The sequence below is a fragment of the Primulina huaijiensis genome, chromosome 15 (assembly GCF_012295235.1).
Source record: "Primulina huaijiensis isolate GDHJ02 chromosome 15, ASM1229523v2, whole genome shotgun sequence".
Lineage (NCBI taxonomy): Eukaryota > Viridiplantae > Streptophyta > Magnoliopsida > Lamiales > Gesneriaceae > Primulina > Primulina huaijiensis.
In genome coordinates, this window is record NC_133320.1 from 21,001,997 (window position 1) to 21,018,444 (window position 16,448).

General features: G+C 32.4%; 2 protein-coding genes across 3 annotated transcripts; one reads left to right on the forward strand and one right to left on the reverse strand.

Moving 5' to 3' along the window:
- The first annotated feature begins 2,565 nt into the window (after positions 1-2,565).
- Positions 2,566-8,306, forward strand: LOC140960436 (kinesin-like protein KIN-14Q). The gene is made up of 17 exons (XM_073418702.1): positions 2,566-2,805; positions 2,915-2,986; positions 3,276-3,868; positions 3,970-4,138; positions 4,237-4,304; positions 4,414-4,624; positions 4,719-4,795; positions 4,882-4,981; positions 5,135-5,233; positions 5,321-5,497; positions 5,592-5,877; positions 5,994-6,155; positions 6,252-6,467; positions 6,602-6,639; positions 6,749-6,912; positions 7,005-7,130; positions 7,296-8,306. Exons 1-17 carry the CDS (start codon positions 2,724-2,726, stop codon positions 8,121-8,123), a joined length of 3,468 nt encoding a protein of 1,155 aa, XP_073274803.1. The 5' UTR covers positions 2,566-2,723; the 3' UTR covers positions 8,124-8,306.
- Positions 8,307-11,164: 2,858 nt separating this feature from the next.
- On the reverse strand, positions 11,165-15,537 carry LOC140958554 (uncharacterized). 2 transcript variants are annotated; one of them, XM_073416042.1, is made up of 6 exons: positions 15,307-15,537; positions 15,108-15,206; positions 13,958-14,116; positions 13,069-13,329; positions 11,529-12,134; positions 11,165-11,445 (listed from the first exon to the last, which is right to left on the reverse strand). In XM_073416042.1, the coding sequence occupies exons 2-6, from the start codon at positions 15,192-15,194 to the stop codon at positions 11,356-11,358; spliced, it is 1,203 nt and encodes a 400-aa protein (XP_073272143.1). In that variant the 5' UTR covers positions 15,195-15,206; positions 15,307-15,537; the 3' UTR covers positions 11,165-11,355. The 2 variants fall into 2 exon arrangements, with proteins under 2 accessions (XP_073272143.1, XP_073272144.1); XM_073416043.1 differs by having other exon boundaries at positions 15,348-15,513.
- Between the last annotated feature and the right edge of the window lie 911 nt (positions 15,538-16,448).

Here is a 16,448-nt window from a genome sequence, read left to right on the forward strand (position 1 = left end):
TATGGGTTGGGTATTATAGGACCCATGACCCGCCCCATACCCAGACGGGTCTNATGAGTAGTTTTATTCAGTCATGGAGTAGAGTTTATAGGAGTGGTTATGGTGCATGTGACCCTTTTTATAGAATTTTTAAACATAATGATTAATCAACAATATTTTATTGATAAATTGTTCTTGTTTTGTCTTGACACATGTGATCTGTATCATAGATATACGGAGAATTAAAGAGAGATAAACACACTACGCGAGTGCGTATATAAATATTTTATGTATAAATTAGACAAAAATTTGAAATTACCTAATTGAATTTAATATTTTCAAAATCAGTATAAATGGAGAAACTAAAAAATAAAAACAAAATGTGGAAAATAGAAGTTAAAGGAGTTTATTATGAGAAAAAACTAGCATTACAGTTCGTAATATTAATAGATGGAGAAAGTGGACAGTTTTTAATTTATTACTATTTGTATCCCTTGAATATGTGACTCACCGTGATGTTTGAGGATATTTAGGTATAATTATATTGGTTTAACCAGGTTGGACCAAATATATTAGTAAGAGGTCCTCTTAAAAGATATTTAATATTATATATGTTACATATAAATAATATATTTAAATTTTAAAACAATTAGTTTAATTATGATTTTTATATAAAAAAATGAATTTTCTCAAATATTTGACTTAATTATGATATTTTACATCTAAAACTGGAAAAGTTTGTTGACAAATGCTTATAATTACTAATATATACACAGAATGAAAAGTTTGGTGTTTCTCTAATATGTTCAACTATTATATAGTGTATAAATATACAGTATAGATGACANAATAATTATCTTTGTTAGGTTGGTATGACCACTTATTTATTACAAAAGTAAACCTTATTTTTCATTATTTTACAATTTATTTCACGTGTATCTTAATTCACATAGAAAGAAAAAAAGTTGTTCTTATTAAGAAAACCATTTATTCAATCCTTAATTGGTGGACGATATATTTGTACTAATCAAGTAATTTTTATTTAGCACAATGTGCCACGTCCGATCACTGCTAGTTATTACAGAAAACCTAAATCATATTAAAATGATCTATATAATTTTTTGTTTTAATTAATTTTTACAAAAATATTTTTTTGCTTATGTACGTGTATTATAAATAGACTTAAAAATTAAGTAAAAAAATTTACTCAAAATTTAGCCCAAAAATGTTTTTAATTTCGAAAGTGTTGAAGGAAAATGGTGTGTTCATAAATTTTATACCATTTTAATGCAAAGGCAGATTATGTACCAGCATAATTTTTATTAAAATAAAATAAAAAAACACTTTTTATATTAAATATTATTATATTAAGGATAGGAAATCCTCACAGCCCCTTATAAAAAATAATAATAAATTTGGTATAGTAGATTAATTAATTAAATATTATAATTACGTTTATTAATGAAGTTTTATAATAAATATTCAAAGTATGACACTATTATTTATTTATAACGTATAAGTTAGGAGTGTTCTGTCAATCAAAAAAAATATTTTTACATTTTCGGAACTTTATTAAAAAAATATAGAGAGGTGTTCAAAATAAATTAAATTTGATAGGATTTTTTGGATGTAAAAGTTTTTATAATGGGTATAGGGAAATTTTAGAATATTATATAATTTGAAGAGTATGTCTCTTATGAGACTGTCTCACGAATCTTTATTTGTGAGACGNAAAACGGAATTACTACCAGAGTAGGTCTTTTGTGAGACGGTATCACTAATCTTTATCTGTGAGACGGGTCAACTCTACCGATATTCACAATAAAACGTAATATTTTTAGCATAAAAAATAATACTTTTTTTTATAGATAACCCAAATAAGAGATCTGTCTCACAAAATACGACCCGTGAGACCGTGTCACATAAGTTTTTGCCTAAAAAGTAATACTCTTAGCATAAAAAGTAATACTTTTTCATGGATGACTCAAATAAAAGATCCGTCTCACAAAATACGACCCGTGAGACCGTCTCACATAAGTTTTTGCCTAATTTGAATGCTTTGGCATGTAGAAATATCTCATACTAAATACATGTACCGATTTTTTTAACCTATATAATTAAACTTTATCAAGTTTTTTTTCCCCACTATGTCTATACATAATTTTTCTTCTCTCCTGAACTCTCTCGATTTTTTCCGAATGAACTAATTATTTTCTAGAATTTTTTCAATTTTATAAATTCAAAAAATATAGATACATATGGAAAATATTATATTAAATTAGAAAATTTTGAAAAGTTGGAATTAGCACAAGTTAAAAGGAAAATACAAATTTACTAAATTTTGTAATTTTTAGTACTTTTAATTAAATGAAAAGGTGGTATATATTTATCCGTTTATTATTTAAAATGTAATATATATTTAAACTTTTATTTTAAGTGGAATTACTAATCTCCTATTTTTAGTATCTTTTATTTTATTAAACTACTTGATAAACAATTTAATTAGTAAAATCTTATAATCTATCCGTTACTCCCGGTTCTAAAAATTCAAATTTTCAAAAGCAGGCTTCGACCCCAAACGAATTTAACGGTCTCTCCAGGGAAACCTTCTTTTGATACCACTCTCCTCCATTGAGAGTGTATATACAAAGAAAAAGCATTTATTTAATTCCCTTTTTCATCTTTTTTCTACCAAATTCAGATCTTTTTGCATTCAAAACTTCAAAAACTTTGCTGCTTTATCAATGGGAGATTTTGAGTGGCATGACCCACTTCTTATGACCGATGTTTCTCACCAGGAAGAACAAGATCGAAGAGAAAATCATTGTAAGATCACCAAATTTCATTTCTACTATCAGAATTATTAAAGATTTACACTTTTTAGGTCCAAGCGTAAATGGGTTTTTGATTTATTGATTTCTCTTTCATTTGGCAGGTAAATTCGAGTGTAGTTTGGAATCTTCAATGACGGGAAACTTAGACGATTCCAGTTCAACGAAGATTGATGGTAATCTTCCCTAATAACCCATTGTTTATGCATGATTTAGTTCCTCATTTTAGACTTCTTGAATATGGGCGCTTATTGGATCTTTGTAATGAAAGATTGTAACGTAGTTTCCTACATGTTTTGATTTTGTTAGTTTATAGTTTTTTAAAATGTTCGAAGCTTTAAAAGAATATAATTTTTCGTGTCGGGCTAAAGTATATAAGCTAGTACAATTTCAAGATAGTCGACCAAAATGAATCTCATTTGATCTTTGTTGAGTTAATTATACGTTGTCTTTTCATTATTTTAGGTCGATCTGTCTTGGGATTTTCTTTGACCTCACCTGATCTGGTATTATGCGTGGGTTCACCTGATATTTCTAAACAAAGATATGAAGATTCACCTGATATTTCAAACCAGAGATACGAAGATTCACCTGAAAACCCTAGCGGTGGAAGCCCAATTAATGTTTCTTTAGAAAATGGAATTAAGGGGTCTGAAATCAGGGACTCCATTGAAACCCCATTAGCAAAGATGGGTGATTTAAGTACTGAATCTTCTTTCGAGCTTGCTGCACCACCATTAGTCCGAGAAGATTTATCAGAATATGTTATGAGAATTAATGTGGGATCTTCTACGAGTCTTCCATTTCAAGATGGCGTACCATTTTCGGAGGACAGAGGTTTCAGTGGAGGTGATACTATAAAGACTGAAGATCCCATCATTAGTGATGGAAAAGAATGTCCAGGTCTCTACCAGACTGCTCGGTTAGGGAATTGTTCATATCATTTTGAGAATCTGGAGTCTGGAATGTACTTGGTTGATCTACATTTTGCGGAGCTCGTGTTTACAGCTGGTCCTCTGGGAATGAGAATATTTGACATTTACTTACAAGAGCAAAAGGTGTGGAGTTGGATGATCATAATAGTCCATGCTTGATTCATTTTTTTAATTGCCACATGTTATGAGGATATATAACATGCTTAATTATTTAATATTTGCAGGTTATATCTAGTTTAGATATTTATGCAAGTGTGGGTGCAAACAAGGCCTTGGTGATATCGGATCTTAAAACTTATGTTGATAGGGATAAGGTGTTATCTATTAGATCTGAAGGTGTAAATGGATCCCCATTAATTTGTGGCATTTCTATTCGAAAAGATTCTTCTGAAAGTAAGCTGAATTAATTTTCTAAAAAAACCTTGCTGGTCAATTGCTTATGACATCCATGAACTGCTGATGGAATGTATTCTTTTTTTTATTGCCTCTAGTATTTGGAGATGGAAAATTACTTGGCAGAGTGGGATCAACCGGCATGCTACAGTTCAAGTTGTCGAAAGTACTTTCAACATTAATTGCATGCTTGTTATATACTTCAAAAGTAGGATCATAAACATATGTAGACTTTACTTGGCAACTTATTTTCTCTTTTAATGATATGAAATTAGGATATCTACGATAATTCCGTTGATGGAAATTTTTGGAGGCTTCAAGTGGAACATGAATCACAAGCAAAGGAACTATTAGAAACAAAAAAGGTTCTTGAAAAGCTAAAGACGGACAATGAACTAAAGAGTCTAGAATGTCAAGAAGCTTGGAAGTCTTTGAAAGAGCTTCAAAATGAGCTTATGCGTAAATCAATGCATGTGGGATCATTGGGTGAGGAAGTCACGAAAGGGAGTCATTTTTTATAAAATTATATGTTTTGCCACCCAGATCGATATATTTTTTTTGGTTTTTTTTTCTTTATCAGCTTTTGCAATCGAAGGCCAGGTGAAAGAAAAGAGCAGATGGTTTTCATCACTGAGATACTTGACTCAAAAATCAAAGGTAATAAAATGACCATTTTGACATCTGATATAATCCACTCAAGTGGAACATATATTTACTGTATCAACTTATTCAATATATTGCAGATTCTGAAGATGGGTCAAATCAAACTTTCAGAAGAGGCTTCAATATTTAAGCAATATGTGGCAGATATGGAGGGTGTTAAGTCTATTGTTCAGTCCACAAGTAATTTCTTTTATATCTTGGACATTTTTTTTTTCATGACTCAATCCAGAGATCTACATCTTGCAAAATCAACTGCATAGTATTTTAAAAGGTTGTCAAATCGGTATACTTGCGTGCTTTTTTTTTCCTATTCATAAGTGTCTTTGTTGACAGTACAACAGCATGTCGAATTGTATGAAGATATAAAATGCAAGTACCTCAAGGAGGCGAAATTGACAAAAGAACTTTATAATAAGGTTCTGGACTTGAAAGGTACAGGAATGGATTAATTGACTGTATCATGTCAAATAGGACTATAAACTGGGAAAATACTCAATTTATATAATCATACTTCCTCAGGAAACATTAGAGTATTTTGTCGATGTCGACCTTTGAATGCTGAAGAGCTTGCTGGAGGAGCTTCGCAGGTCGTTGATTTTGAATCTGCAAAGGATGGCGAGCTAACAATCAAGTCAAATGGGATCTCGAAGAAAACCTTCAAATATGATGCAGTTTTTAGTCCAGAGGCAAACCAAGGTGATTGTAATCGACTAGTATCTTGTGCTGACAATATTGACATTCTTGTTCTAACAAAAAACTAATGTAACATTGTGCATTTTCTTCTGAGTAGTTGATGTTTTTGAGGATACAGCTCCACTTGCAACTTCAGTTCTAGATGGATACAATGCGTGTATATTTGCATATGGCCAAACAGGAACTGGTAAAACGTTTACTATGGAAGGAACAAAAGACGCTCGGGGGGTTAACTATAGAACTCTTGAGAAGCTATTTCACATAATTGAAGAGCGTAAAAACACATTTAGATATGAAATATCAGTAAGTGTCTTGGAAGTTTACAATGAACAACTAAGGGATTTATTAGCTTCAGACTCACAAACTGGACTCAATGCAAAGAGGTACTAGCCTTGTTGAACTCGTAGGGTCTTTATTTCTTGTTTTTAAGTCATGTATAGCCACCACAGTCCAAAAGCATGTATCCAAAAATTCTAAGACTTGAAATCTTGAAATCCAGGCTTGAGATCAAACAAGTAGGTGATGGAGGGCATCATGTTCCAGGAGTAACCGAAGCTCGTGTGAACAATGTGAGTGAGGTGTGGGAAGTCCTTCAAACAGGAAGCAATTTCAGGGCCGTTGGATCAACTAACGCTAATGAGCATAGTAGCCGATCACATTGGTCTGCTTTTTCTCCGAATGTCATCTTATTGATGAAGCAATGTCACGGAAAAGAACTGATTAATTTTTAAAATTTTGTTGTTTCTTAAAAATGCAGCATGCATTGTGTCATTGTGAAAGGAGAGAATCTTCTAAATGGAGAATGCACGAAAAGCAAACTATGGTTGGTTGACTTAGCAGGAAGTGAAAGAATAGCTAAAACGGAAGTTCAGGGCGATAGATTAAAAGAAACACAGAATATCAATAGATCGCTTTCTGCACTCGGAGACGTGATATCCGCACTTGCAGCTAAGTGCCCACACATCCCCTTCAGGTATGCATAGATGATATTATGTTTCAAAATTCTATCTTTTTGTCCTTTTTATGCTAATCCAGAGATATAGACATCGAGTATACTCATTCTATTTGGACAGTTTGTCAAAGTTTTCTGCTCTCATTTGGGTGCAGGAATTCGAAACTCACTCACCTGCTCCAAGATTCATTAGGTATCAACTCGTATAAGTAATGTCGTGTATTATATATATGTTCTTGTTATTTGAAGAAGTAGTACTGGGAAAGTGTTTATAACAAAATACGTGGACTTTGTAATTACAGGTGGAGATTCAAAGACATTGATGTTTGTACAGATCAGTCCAAACGAAAATGACCTCACTGAGACTCTTTGCTCATTAAATTTTGCCAGTCGAGTTCGAGGAATAGAACTGGGTCCTGCAAAGAGGCAAATGGACAACACTGAGATCCTCAAATTCAAACAAATGGTAATGAATGAATTATGATAAAAAAATTTTAAAAAAAATTTGGTCCTCAAATTTCATACTGGTATCGATTCTGGTTTCTTAAAAAAATGTAGGTCGATAAACTTCGACAAGAGTTGAAGAGTAAAGATCTTCAAGTTAAGAAGATGGAGGATATTAATCATGGTCTTGAGATCAAGATGAAAGACAAAGACATGAAAAATAAAAATCTTCAAGACAAGGTATACAGCTAAAAAATACGTGGTTTCCAAAGAGGTTATTTCATGTTTCCTTTGTAACTTTTGTGAATCAATTTTCGGAAAATCCCCATTTTTCTCAATTTCTTTCGTTTCAATATATTCTTCAATCAAAATATCCTGGCAATATTACCTCGTTTTACATTTCAGATCAAAGAATTGGAATCACAACTTCTGGTAGAGAGAAAGCTAGCACGGCAGCATGTGGACTCGAAAATAGCAGAACAACAGCAGCAACAACAAGAAAAGAACCAACAGCAAGAGGAGCATAGCTGTGAACTAGTGAGACCACCACTTGCAACTAAAACTCTTGGTTCTCAAAAAGCTCATTTTGAAAACGCCCCTAGTTCTTTTGGAGACAACAACAAAGTCCCATTTCACCTAACTCACAAGGATGAACATGCCACGAATGATAACTTGACAGAGAAGGAAAATAACCCTGATATTGCTGAACAATTACAACTTCCAAAGAGAACAGGCCGTGCATCTCTTAGTACAGCTATACCAAAAATTTACGAGGCACCAGTTGCTCCAAGGCGGAACTCTCTAATCCCACTTCCTAGTTCACTCAGAACAGCCAAGTTACATCCCCCTTTTCTACCACTAAGAACAATCCAATCAGATAAGGAGGATGATACTCATGAAGAAGAAAAAAATGAGCTTTTGCCCGAGCAGACTCCGTCTGATAGTCCTAAACAGCAAAGAAATTCAAGTAAGAAGCTAAGTAGTGCACTGCGAAGAAGCCTTCAAAAGAAAATTAACACCAAATCTCCAATGCAGCCACATATGAGATGTATCGGAGTGAATGTTGGGATGGAGAAGGTGAGAGTCTCGATTGGGAGCAGAGGGAAAAATGGCCAACGCATGCTGCTTGGCAAGGCCAGAAGAACGGCAACAAGGAGGGATACTCAGCCGAAGCAAAGTCATAGAGAAAAGGAAAGAGGATGGAATATCGGAACACTGGGAAGAACACTATAATGGATCAGTTGCAATATCTTCATTGCGTTATTGAAACTAACATTGAGTGGAGATATTTCGTGTTTTTTTTAACCTTTTTCTGGGAGAAAGATTATTGTTTATTGTGTTTGGATGATGATCATTCTTATCATCTGTGAAGATGTAGGTGTTCGTTTTACAGTTAATGGGATTGGTGGTGTTGGAACACAAAATGGTTTTGATACCCATAACCCTTTTCTTCAAATTTTCATATGCAAAATCCATTACCTCAAATTATAACATTTTCCTTAAACTACAATTACTTATTTGATAAACCAATGATTGGATTGTAGTATAATTTTTAATTAGAATAACGATTTGTTTTTTTATAAATTATAAATAAATAAATGAAATGATCATATAATAATGAGAAATGTTTATTTGCACAAAAAAAAATGTTATTTACACAGTGCCATATGTTTTATTTTGATAAATGGCAATATTCACCTCTTCTAATTTTTTTTAAAGATTATTACATTGATTTAGTTAGACAATATTTTTTCAATCGTGTATTTGTTGTTTTATTAAAAAATTTATTAAGTGAAATTTGTTTTAATGTATCCTATTTTTAATTAAATTAAATATATAAATAAAAAATTTTAATTAAAAAGTAGATTTAAATATTTGTTTATGCGCTTTTTTGCCTTTGCCCATTTTATTTTTTTAAAAAATTGTTTTTCAAAAAAAATTTATTTAATTTTTCAAACAATATATAAAAATAAAAAATAAAAAACAAGTAAAAAATACCACTGCCGTTGCTTCGTTGAAAACGGGCGAAGACAAAAAAAGCGCTTTTGATCGGCGGTTTTTTACTTAGACCAACTGTGCCCAGGTTCTTCTAACACCGTTGATTTGGAGCTTTGTTCCGCGGATTGCGGGGGAGATTTTTGTCTATTTCGCGGTTAGTATATTGTTCTGTGATATTTTCTACCAGTGAGCTAGGCATGGATTTGAGGGATCACGGTCCTTGTAATTCTAGGGTTTTGAGAATTTAGGTTTTTATGTATTTGTCTTGTTGTTTTTTGTATCCGTTTTATGCACGTGTTTTCATATTTTAATCCAGTTTACGTAAGATTTAGTATATTGAATTGAGTTTTTTTATTATAGTGGACAGATCATTGGCTATGCCGCCGAGAAATAGGGCCGCAGTGGTGGTTCTTGGTGATATTGGTCGCAGCCCGCGAATGCAATACCATGCTCTTTNAGTCAACCCTACCGATATACACAATAAAAAGTAATACTATTAGCATAAAAAGTAATATTTTTTCATGGATGACCCAAATAAAAGATCTGTCTCACAAAATACGACCCGTGAGACCGTCTCACATAAGTTTTTGCCTAATTTNAAATATAGCACTTGGACCGTTTCAGCACGAGTTGCTAAAATCTTTTGTCCTAAGATAACGCATAGGTCTAAAAGAGATCGACAAAAATTTATCGGAAAACGATATCAAATCTTGCTTTATTTATTTGTACCATTGACTGACTAATTTTTCGTGTATTTGCTGACTGATCTGTATTTTTTTTTTTAATTAAAGATCTGGAAATTTCTCATGATTAAACCTTTGTATTGGAATATATTGCGTGAGTAAAAATTTTGATGAGGAATTATTTGATATGTTTTAATTGAAGAAAATTTTGTTCTCAAAAAATTTATGAATAGAACTTGAAAAGTATCGGTGTTCCATGATATTGATAAAAAGATAACATTAGGGTCCTATAATAATATCGAGAGCATGTATTATTCTGTAAATATATAAATTTTGGGGGTTAGAAAATTATGAAATTGAAAAAAAAAATATTTAAATAGATTAACAATAATAATNTGTCCTTTCCGAGGTGAAAAATATGTACAAATCATTGAACATATAGTATAAATATATGTGTTTTCACTTTTCATTACAAAAAATTTCAGATCTAGTACAAAAACAAGTGTTCATGGTATAGAAATAATTTATCCTATATGTGTTTACAATTTATCTCTCTAAATTGAAATTGTAAATCATGATTTTGTATCAATTGAGTCAGTTGATACCAAAAATATATAAATCAGTACTTAATTTAATATTTTTGTACCAAAATTTTTTTAATATAGTGCACCAAAATCGTTAATTATTTCGGTTCCCAAAATAATAATTTATATACTAAATCAATTCAGTTGCTACTTGTTAAGCCAAAACATGTGTAACTGTTTAAATATATAGCTAAAAATCATATTTCATGTCCATAATTATGAGTAAGTTGGTATGATAATTTATGAACAAGTGCTTTAATATAATTTTGTACCCAAACATGTATAGTAATTCTTAGTATTAATAAAAATATTTCAAATTACCTAAATCTTATTTTTTTTTGTATCGTATCTAAACCAGTTGATACTCAAATATCATATATTATTACTATATTTTTAATGTTTATATCGATTTTCATCCGTGAACAGACGTATAGACCTAGAAAATACAGAATCTTTTTTTTTTTTTGGCATCAAAGAGCAGATAAATATATATTTTTATGGCAGACTATCCCTAACTCGAGTTTGGATTTAGAGATTCAAAGACAATTTATCCCTTTAAAATAATTATTTTTAAACTCAATCTGTCCTTATTTATGTGATTTTTATTAATCTGTAGCTGACTCTGGCTTGAGAGAGAATCTAAAAAAAAGTCACTTTTTTTTGTAATATAAATTCTTTAAACATATTTAAAACAGATTAATAAGCATTTCTTATTAAAAAAAATATGGAAACGAATGCATGTTATTAACGTAATATCCATATAAAAATAAACACAAATGATTCATAATTCAACCAAATTCCTTGATTCTAGTGCAGGAGACGCTTATTAATTAACTAACATAAGCAAGTAGCAAAAACTTTTTTATAAAAAATTATAATTTGACACATTTTATGACACCCTCCACACCGTTTCCATGACCCATTAACCAAACATGAGCCGGGACTTCTCCCCGCAACTATGAAGGTTAGGTTCCCCGAAGTGCATACAAGACATAAAAGCAACCGAGTATAAACGATACGAGGCCAAAAAGTTACTAGTAGTTACATGAGATCCACGGTTCACAAGAACAAAACATAAAGATCCTCGATTCTTCATATAGGGAGAGCCAAAAACTAGGCATTCCAGATTTTTCGAGATTGAAGAGTACATGCACCAACTACGTACAGATAAATATGCAGCAGCAGTTAGATTCCAAGGACTTACGGCATGCGTTTTCTCTTCTTGGCAAGATTTTCGAAAACCTGCTGGATATCTGCAGTTGTAACAGTCTTCGAGGGGTCGGAGGATTCCTGCAAACAAAGTGTCAGATGTTTTTTTTCCTTTTTTAAATATGAATTCTATTATTTTCAGATATATTTAGTAGCAGACATACCAGGAAGGTTCGAAGCTCATTCTTCATGTCAGCTATACCACTTAATATCTCCATTTTCTCCACGTGACCAAGATTATTGAGAAATTTCATTTCTACACCCTCCTGTTTCTGTAAATTTTCATCCCGTTTCTGTTTTGCCATGCTCTCGTACTCAGCAATTGAGTCCTCTTTGTCGAGCAAGTAACCAACTCCCTTCTTGGCATAGAAGTCTGCACATTTTTTACATTTGCAGATGATGTCTCTCCAGCCTTTGGAGAGGAACATAGCCTTGTTTCTGTCAAGTGATGGCGAAGTTTCAACCAGGCCTATTTCAAGAATACATTTCGAATGTTGACCATTAACTGCATCTGCTGCATTAGCTTCCGTAGGTGTAGTATCAGAATTAACATTATTTATGGCATAGCCAACAGAAGAACTTCCATTATCAAGCGCCTCGGATGTCATGACAGCAGGAGCGGTTTCCAGAACTGCCTTTTCCTTCAAAGATTTTGAAGGATCTGGTGATGAAAAAGTTTGGGGATAGTACGTCAAAAAAGAGCAAACAACAGCACACCCCTGGCAGATGAAGTCCTCATATTGAGGCTCGCCTTCTTCATCTTTTGGGATCTGTGAAAACAAAAGGATGTTGTTAGGTCCTATGGTTCTAGAGCACAATAAAAATAAGAAACTTTTGTGATACATAGTTAAACCCTCTGAATTGAACCTAGTGAATCAAATGCCATTGTCAACCTTGATTAAAAAGCTTCAGTCAAGATATACTTCCCCGTGACATACTAGTAATTCCCGGTGCAATTTTAAGCTTTCCTCAGAATGACACAGAGGACTTTTGCATGATGGAAACAAAACTCTGAAGAGAAAATTGCTTGTGTTTGAACTTCGAATCCAAGTTCAATTTTCACATCTTTACATGTCTTGCGTCATAGCAAAGAACCTTTTTCATGAAGGAAAGGATCTCCACTGCTTCCTCTTGCCAGTTTCATGAACATTTCGATATGGAAATTTTGAAAAATAACTTATGTAAGGTAGTGATAAGAAAAAGGAACTGGTGAAGATTTCATACCAATTCCGAAGTGCGTTGTGACAAGGTATACCTAGGAAGTAGGAACTAAACAAAATGCAGGAGGGAACGAATAGTGAAAAAGAGATTACTCGCCTGATGACATCAGCAACAATTCAAAATTTCAAATTCCACCCAAGTTTAGCAATATTTGATTAATTCAGTAATCATGATTCCCCAATATATTTATCTACAAAGATCGTTTCACACCTAAGGAAAAGGGAAGGACACTCACGATAGCGTAATTCATTTTGTTATGTGTATCATATAAGAATTTGTTGCTTTTATGTGACAATCACATAGATAACACTGTCACAAATCCCAAACTTTCAAATTTTATCATCAGAATTTGCATTAAAAACCATATATCCATCCAAATCTTAATGATAAGAGGGATATGGAAACTTATTAACAACTTCAGCACGTTAGGGCAAGCATCCATTACGCCTCTGGGAAAAGATAGTCATAAAAAAAGCTGCAAACCTTATCAATACCCTGAAGACTGATATGCACCTCATGAAACCAATCCTCGCAGATACAGCATTGAATCATCTCCACTTGTTCTTCAGCATTTGGATCAGGGTAGGGCAGATCACATGTGCAGTAAGTGCCTTTGAAGTTATGATTGTACATGTTCTCTAAATTTTCCACCTCTTTGTTAGCTAAAAGCTTGCAGAAGAACTCACCAAATTTTGAATTTCCACAATCACACCTAAAATTCCTTTTTGTCCACAGTTCCACGATCTTTTTCAAACAGTAAGAAGAGTAATTTAACATCTTTTAGCATAATAAAACAAGAAACAGATGCCCAACATCAAGCTAACAAATGAAATTAGAAAAAGTAGAGAATAATTCATTTAGAAGCCGCATCCTCTTTGGAAGCACAATAGTCAATCATTCATACACTTCCATTTGGGTCAGGATATCATGAACGGTTCAATAGACAGCGCACTTGTATGTGTAGTCATTTTTTAGTTAATGTTTTATAAATATCAGATTAACAAACTCCGAACATCCCTGCCAATTTTGATCTGAGGCAGGGGAGTTATGGAGATTGTTCTCAACAGCACGTAGAATGAATATAAATTGTAGAGTAGTAGAGTTATAGAAAAATTTTTGCTCTTTGAGGGAATTGAAAGAAGAACATAAACAGATATCCACTGAAATCATTCCATGTAAAGGCTTAGGTAGTGTGATGAAGTAACAATTTAGTACTTATACGGAACATTCAGAAGCATCAGCAGTAAATTCTATTTTTTTGAAACAACTACTGCAAATCTAATCTCTACTCACAATAATGAAAAGGTGCCTAAAGAACATCTGCTGAAACTTTGGTCTACCATACTGCCTAGTTTGATGATATGAGATATACCTCATGGCCATCATGGCAAGACAAGCTACAGGCTGTACACACTCCAGCATTTCCACCTGGTGTGCAGGTCAAACATGAGAAAATTGCCTGCCTCTTCATATATCCATTACCGTAGGTGCACTCCTTGCCCTCATCACCTCCCAGTACCAAATCTGCTTCCTTTAAATATATTTATGCAAAAGGAAAGGACCAACTATGCTTAGAGCACCAATTAACATCCTCGAAAGCAAAAAAAGAAGAAAGAATTAAAATAGAATGGGGTAAACTATTGCAATCAAATATTTATTGACTCTCTAATTCAATTCTGTTATCAACGTAACCAATTTCCAACCAAAGGCAGACTCGTCCATTACTTAATTGTAGCTCAATTTTAATCTATTTAAATCAATGACATCTAAAACATCCTAAAATGATTAGTTGACACAATAAGCAAGTCTTTTTAACAGCTAACAAACATGTGGTTTGCATCAAATATGAAACAATAAATGAATGTGCTTTCAGGTAAAGACAGGTCGAGTGAATGTTTAAATTCCCATATTTGGGTTGACTGGCGCTGATTTTGTAACCAATAATTCCTTACCAACCAATAAGCAGCCACACTGACTCATAAACGAAAGACACACGTGGACACCGTCAACAGGATATATGAGCAAGACAAAATTGTGAAGTTTCAGAATAACACCAAGAACTCCAAAAAGTTTAGTTAGAATTAAATGCAGGCCTTCCGAAATCACAACCATCAGCCATCAGATTTTACACTCTGCTGCATTGTTTACAGTTAAACCATGGATGACATCAATTACTAAAGCCTGTTACAATATAATATACAGATATAAACACTCCATAACTGCCTATTTCACCATCAAATTGAAAATCTGCATTCTCTATATTGAAAAATACATGATAAATATTAAATTCAAGCCTCACATCTTCGCGCAAGATCAAATCTAAATTCCGGGATATCTTTCAGCCTCATTTCCAAAACTACATCCTAATTCTGTAGTAAAGCTAACCTATTGTTATTTTTTCCCTTGACAAGTCCAACATCTCAATAACAAATAAACCCCACTCTATCAAAATCAGATCTTCCTAGCAAAAAACGAAATAAATTGTAACTAGAAACGACAAAGATACCACATAATTTACTGACCAGCTCTTCTTCTTCGACGGCCTTGAGGTAGTCTCCGATTGAAATCGTGGGCTCGGTATCAGCATCATTTTCAAACACGTCAGCCATTTTCAGCAAACCCTATCAACGAAAGATTTAAAAAACCGACAAAAAGAATTGATTTATTCGTCAAGGAAATGTAACAAAATACAGAATTTTATGAACAGATAAGAAACCCTACCTTCTAGAGTACGGGGAGATAGAAACAATCGGAGATGATACTTTCTCCAGAGAGTGAAATCCAGCAGTGAACTGCACGGAGAGTAAAAATTCGTATTGAATAAGAGAGACACGATACTAAATTAGGGTTCTCCACCACGTACAGCCACGGGGCATGAATAAATTTGGTGCAAAAACAGTCTGGGTGGATCTTTCCCGCCAATTTTGGGAAAAATAATGATGCAATAAAATATGATATGAAGAATTGAAAGTTGTGGAAAAATATAAATTAATTAAAGGAAAATAAACTTATCGATTATTTGTTTTATCTTATTTTTGAGAACCAATTGCTTAGGAACATCTTATTTTTCAGATATCCAAAAAAAAAGGTTTAGATCATTATGTGCTGCTAGTCCAAAATGATTTTATAGCCATTGTATCATGGATTAATATGATTTATCATTTCATTTTAATGGAAGTGTTATTTACTCATCATATTCTAACTATACTATTAAGTATTTAATAAAGTTCTAATAGATGCCAAATTAATTAAATTAAATATCAATAAATGTGTTAGAAAATATTTTGACCAGTCTTTTTGAAATCAAATCCATCGAGTACCGACCACTGGTCCAGTAAACCTATTTTGTAAATCATGTTAACAGTCAAACTTGTCAAAACAGGTCATGAACCGATCGTGACCGGTGAATTGGTAAAAAGCTGCTATGAACGGTTCATCATTTTTTTAACTTTTTAAAAAATTTTAGAATTTAATTATTTTTTTATTTATTATTAAAAAACATTATTTATTAAATATTAAATTATATTTTTAGTNGTATCGGTGTTCCATGATATTGATAAAAAGATAACATTAGGGTCCTATAATAATATCGAGAGCATGTATTATTCTGTAAATATATAAATTTTGGGGGTTAGAAAATTATGAAATTGAAAAAAAAAATATTTAAATAGATTAACAATAATAATAAGGTGTAAGCATGACGTAAAAAAATAATATCTAGGAAATACGAAAACAGTAATATTTATTTATTTAGACAGGGAGATCTGCGATGGCTAGCATAAATTTTTTAAAATTCTCAAACTTAAGTTTGCAATCAGTTTTTATCAGAATCAGAATATATATATATATATATATATATATAT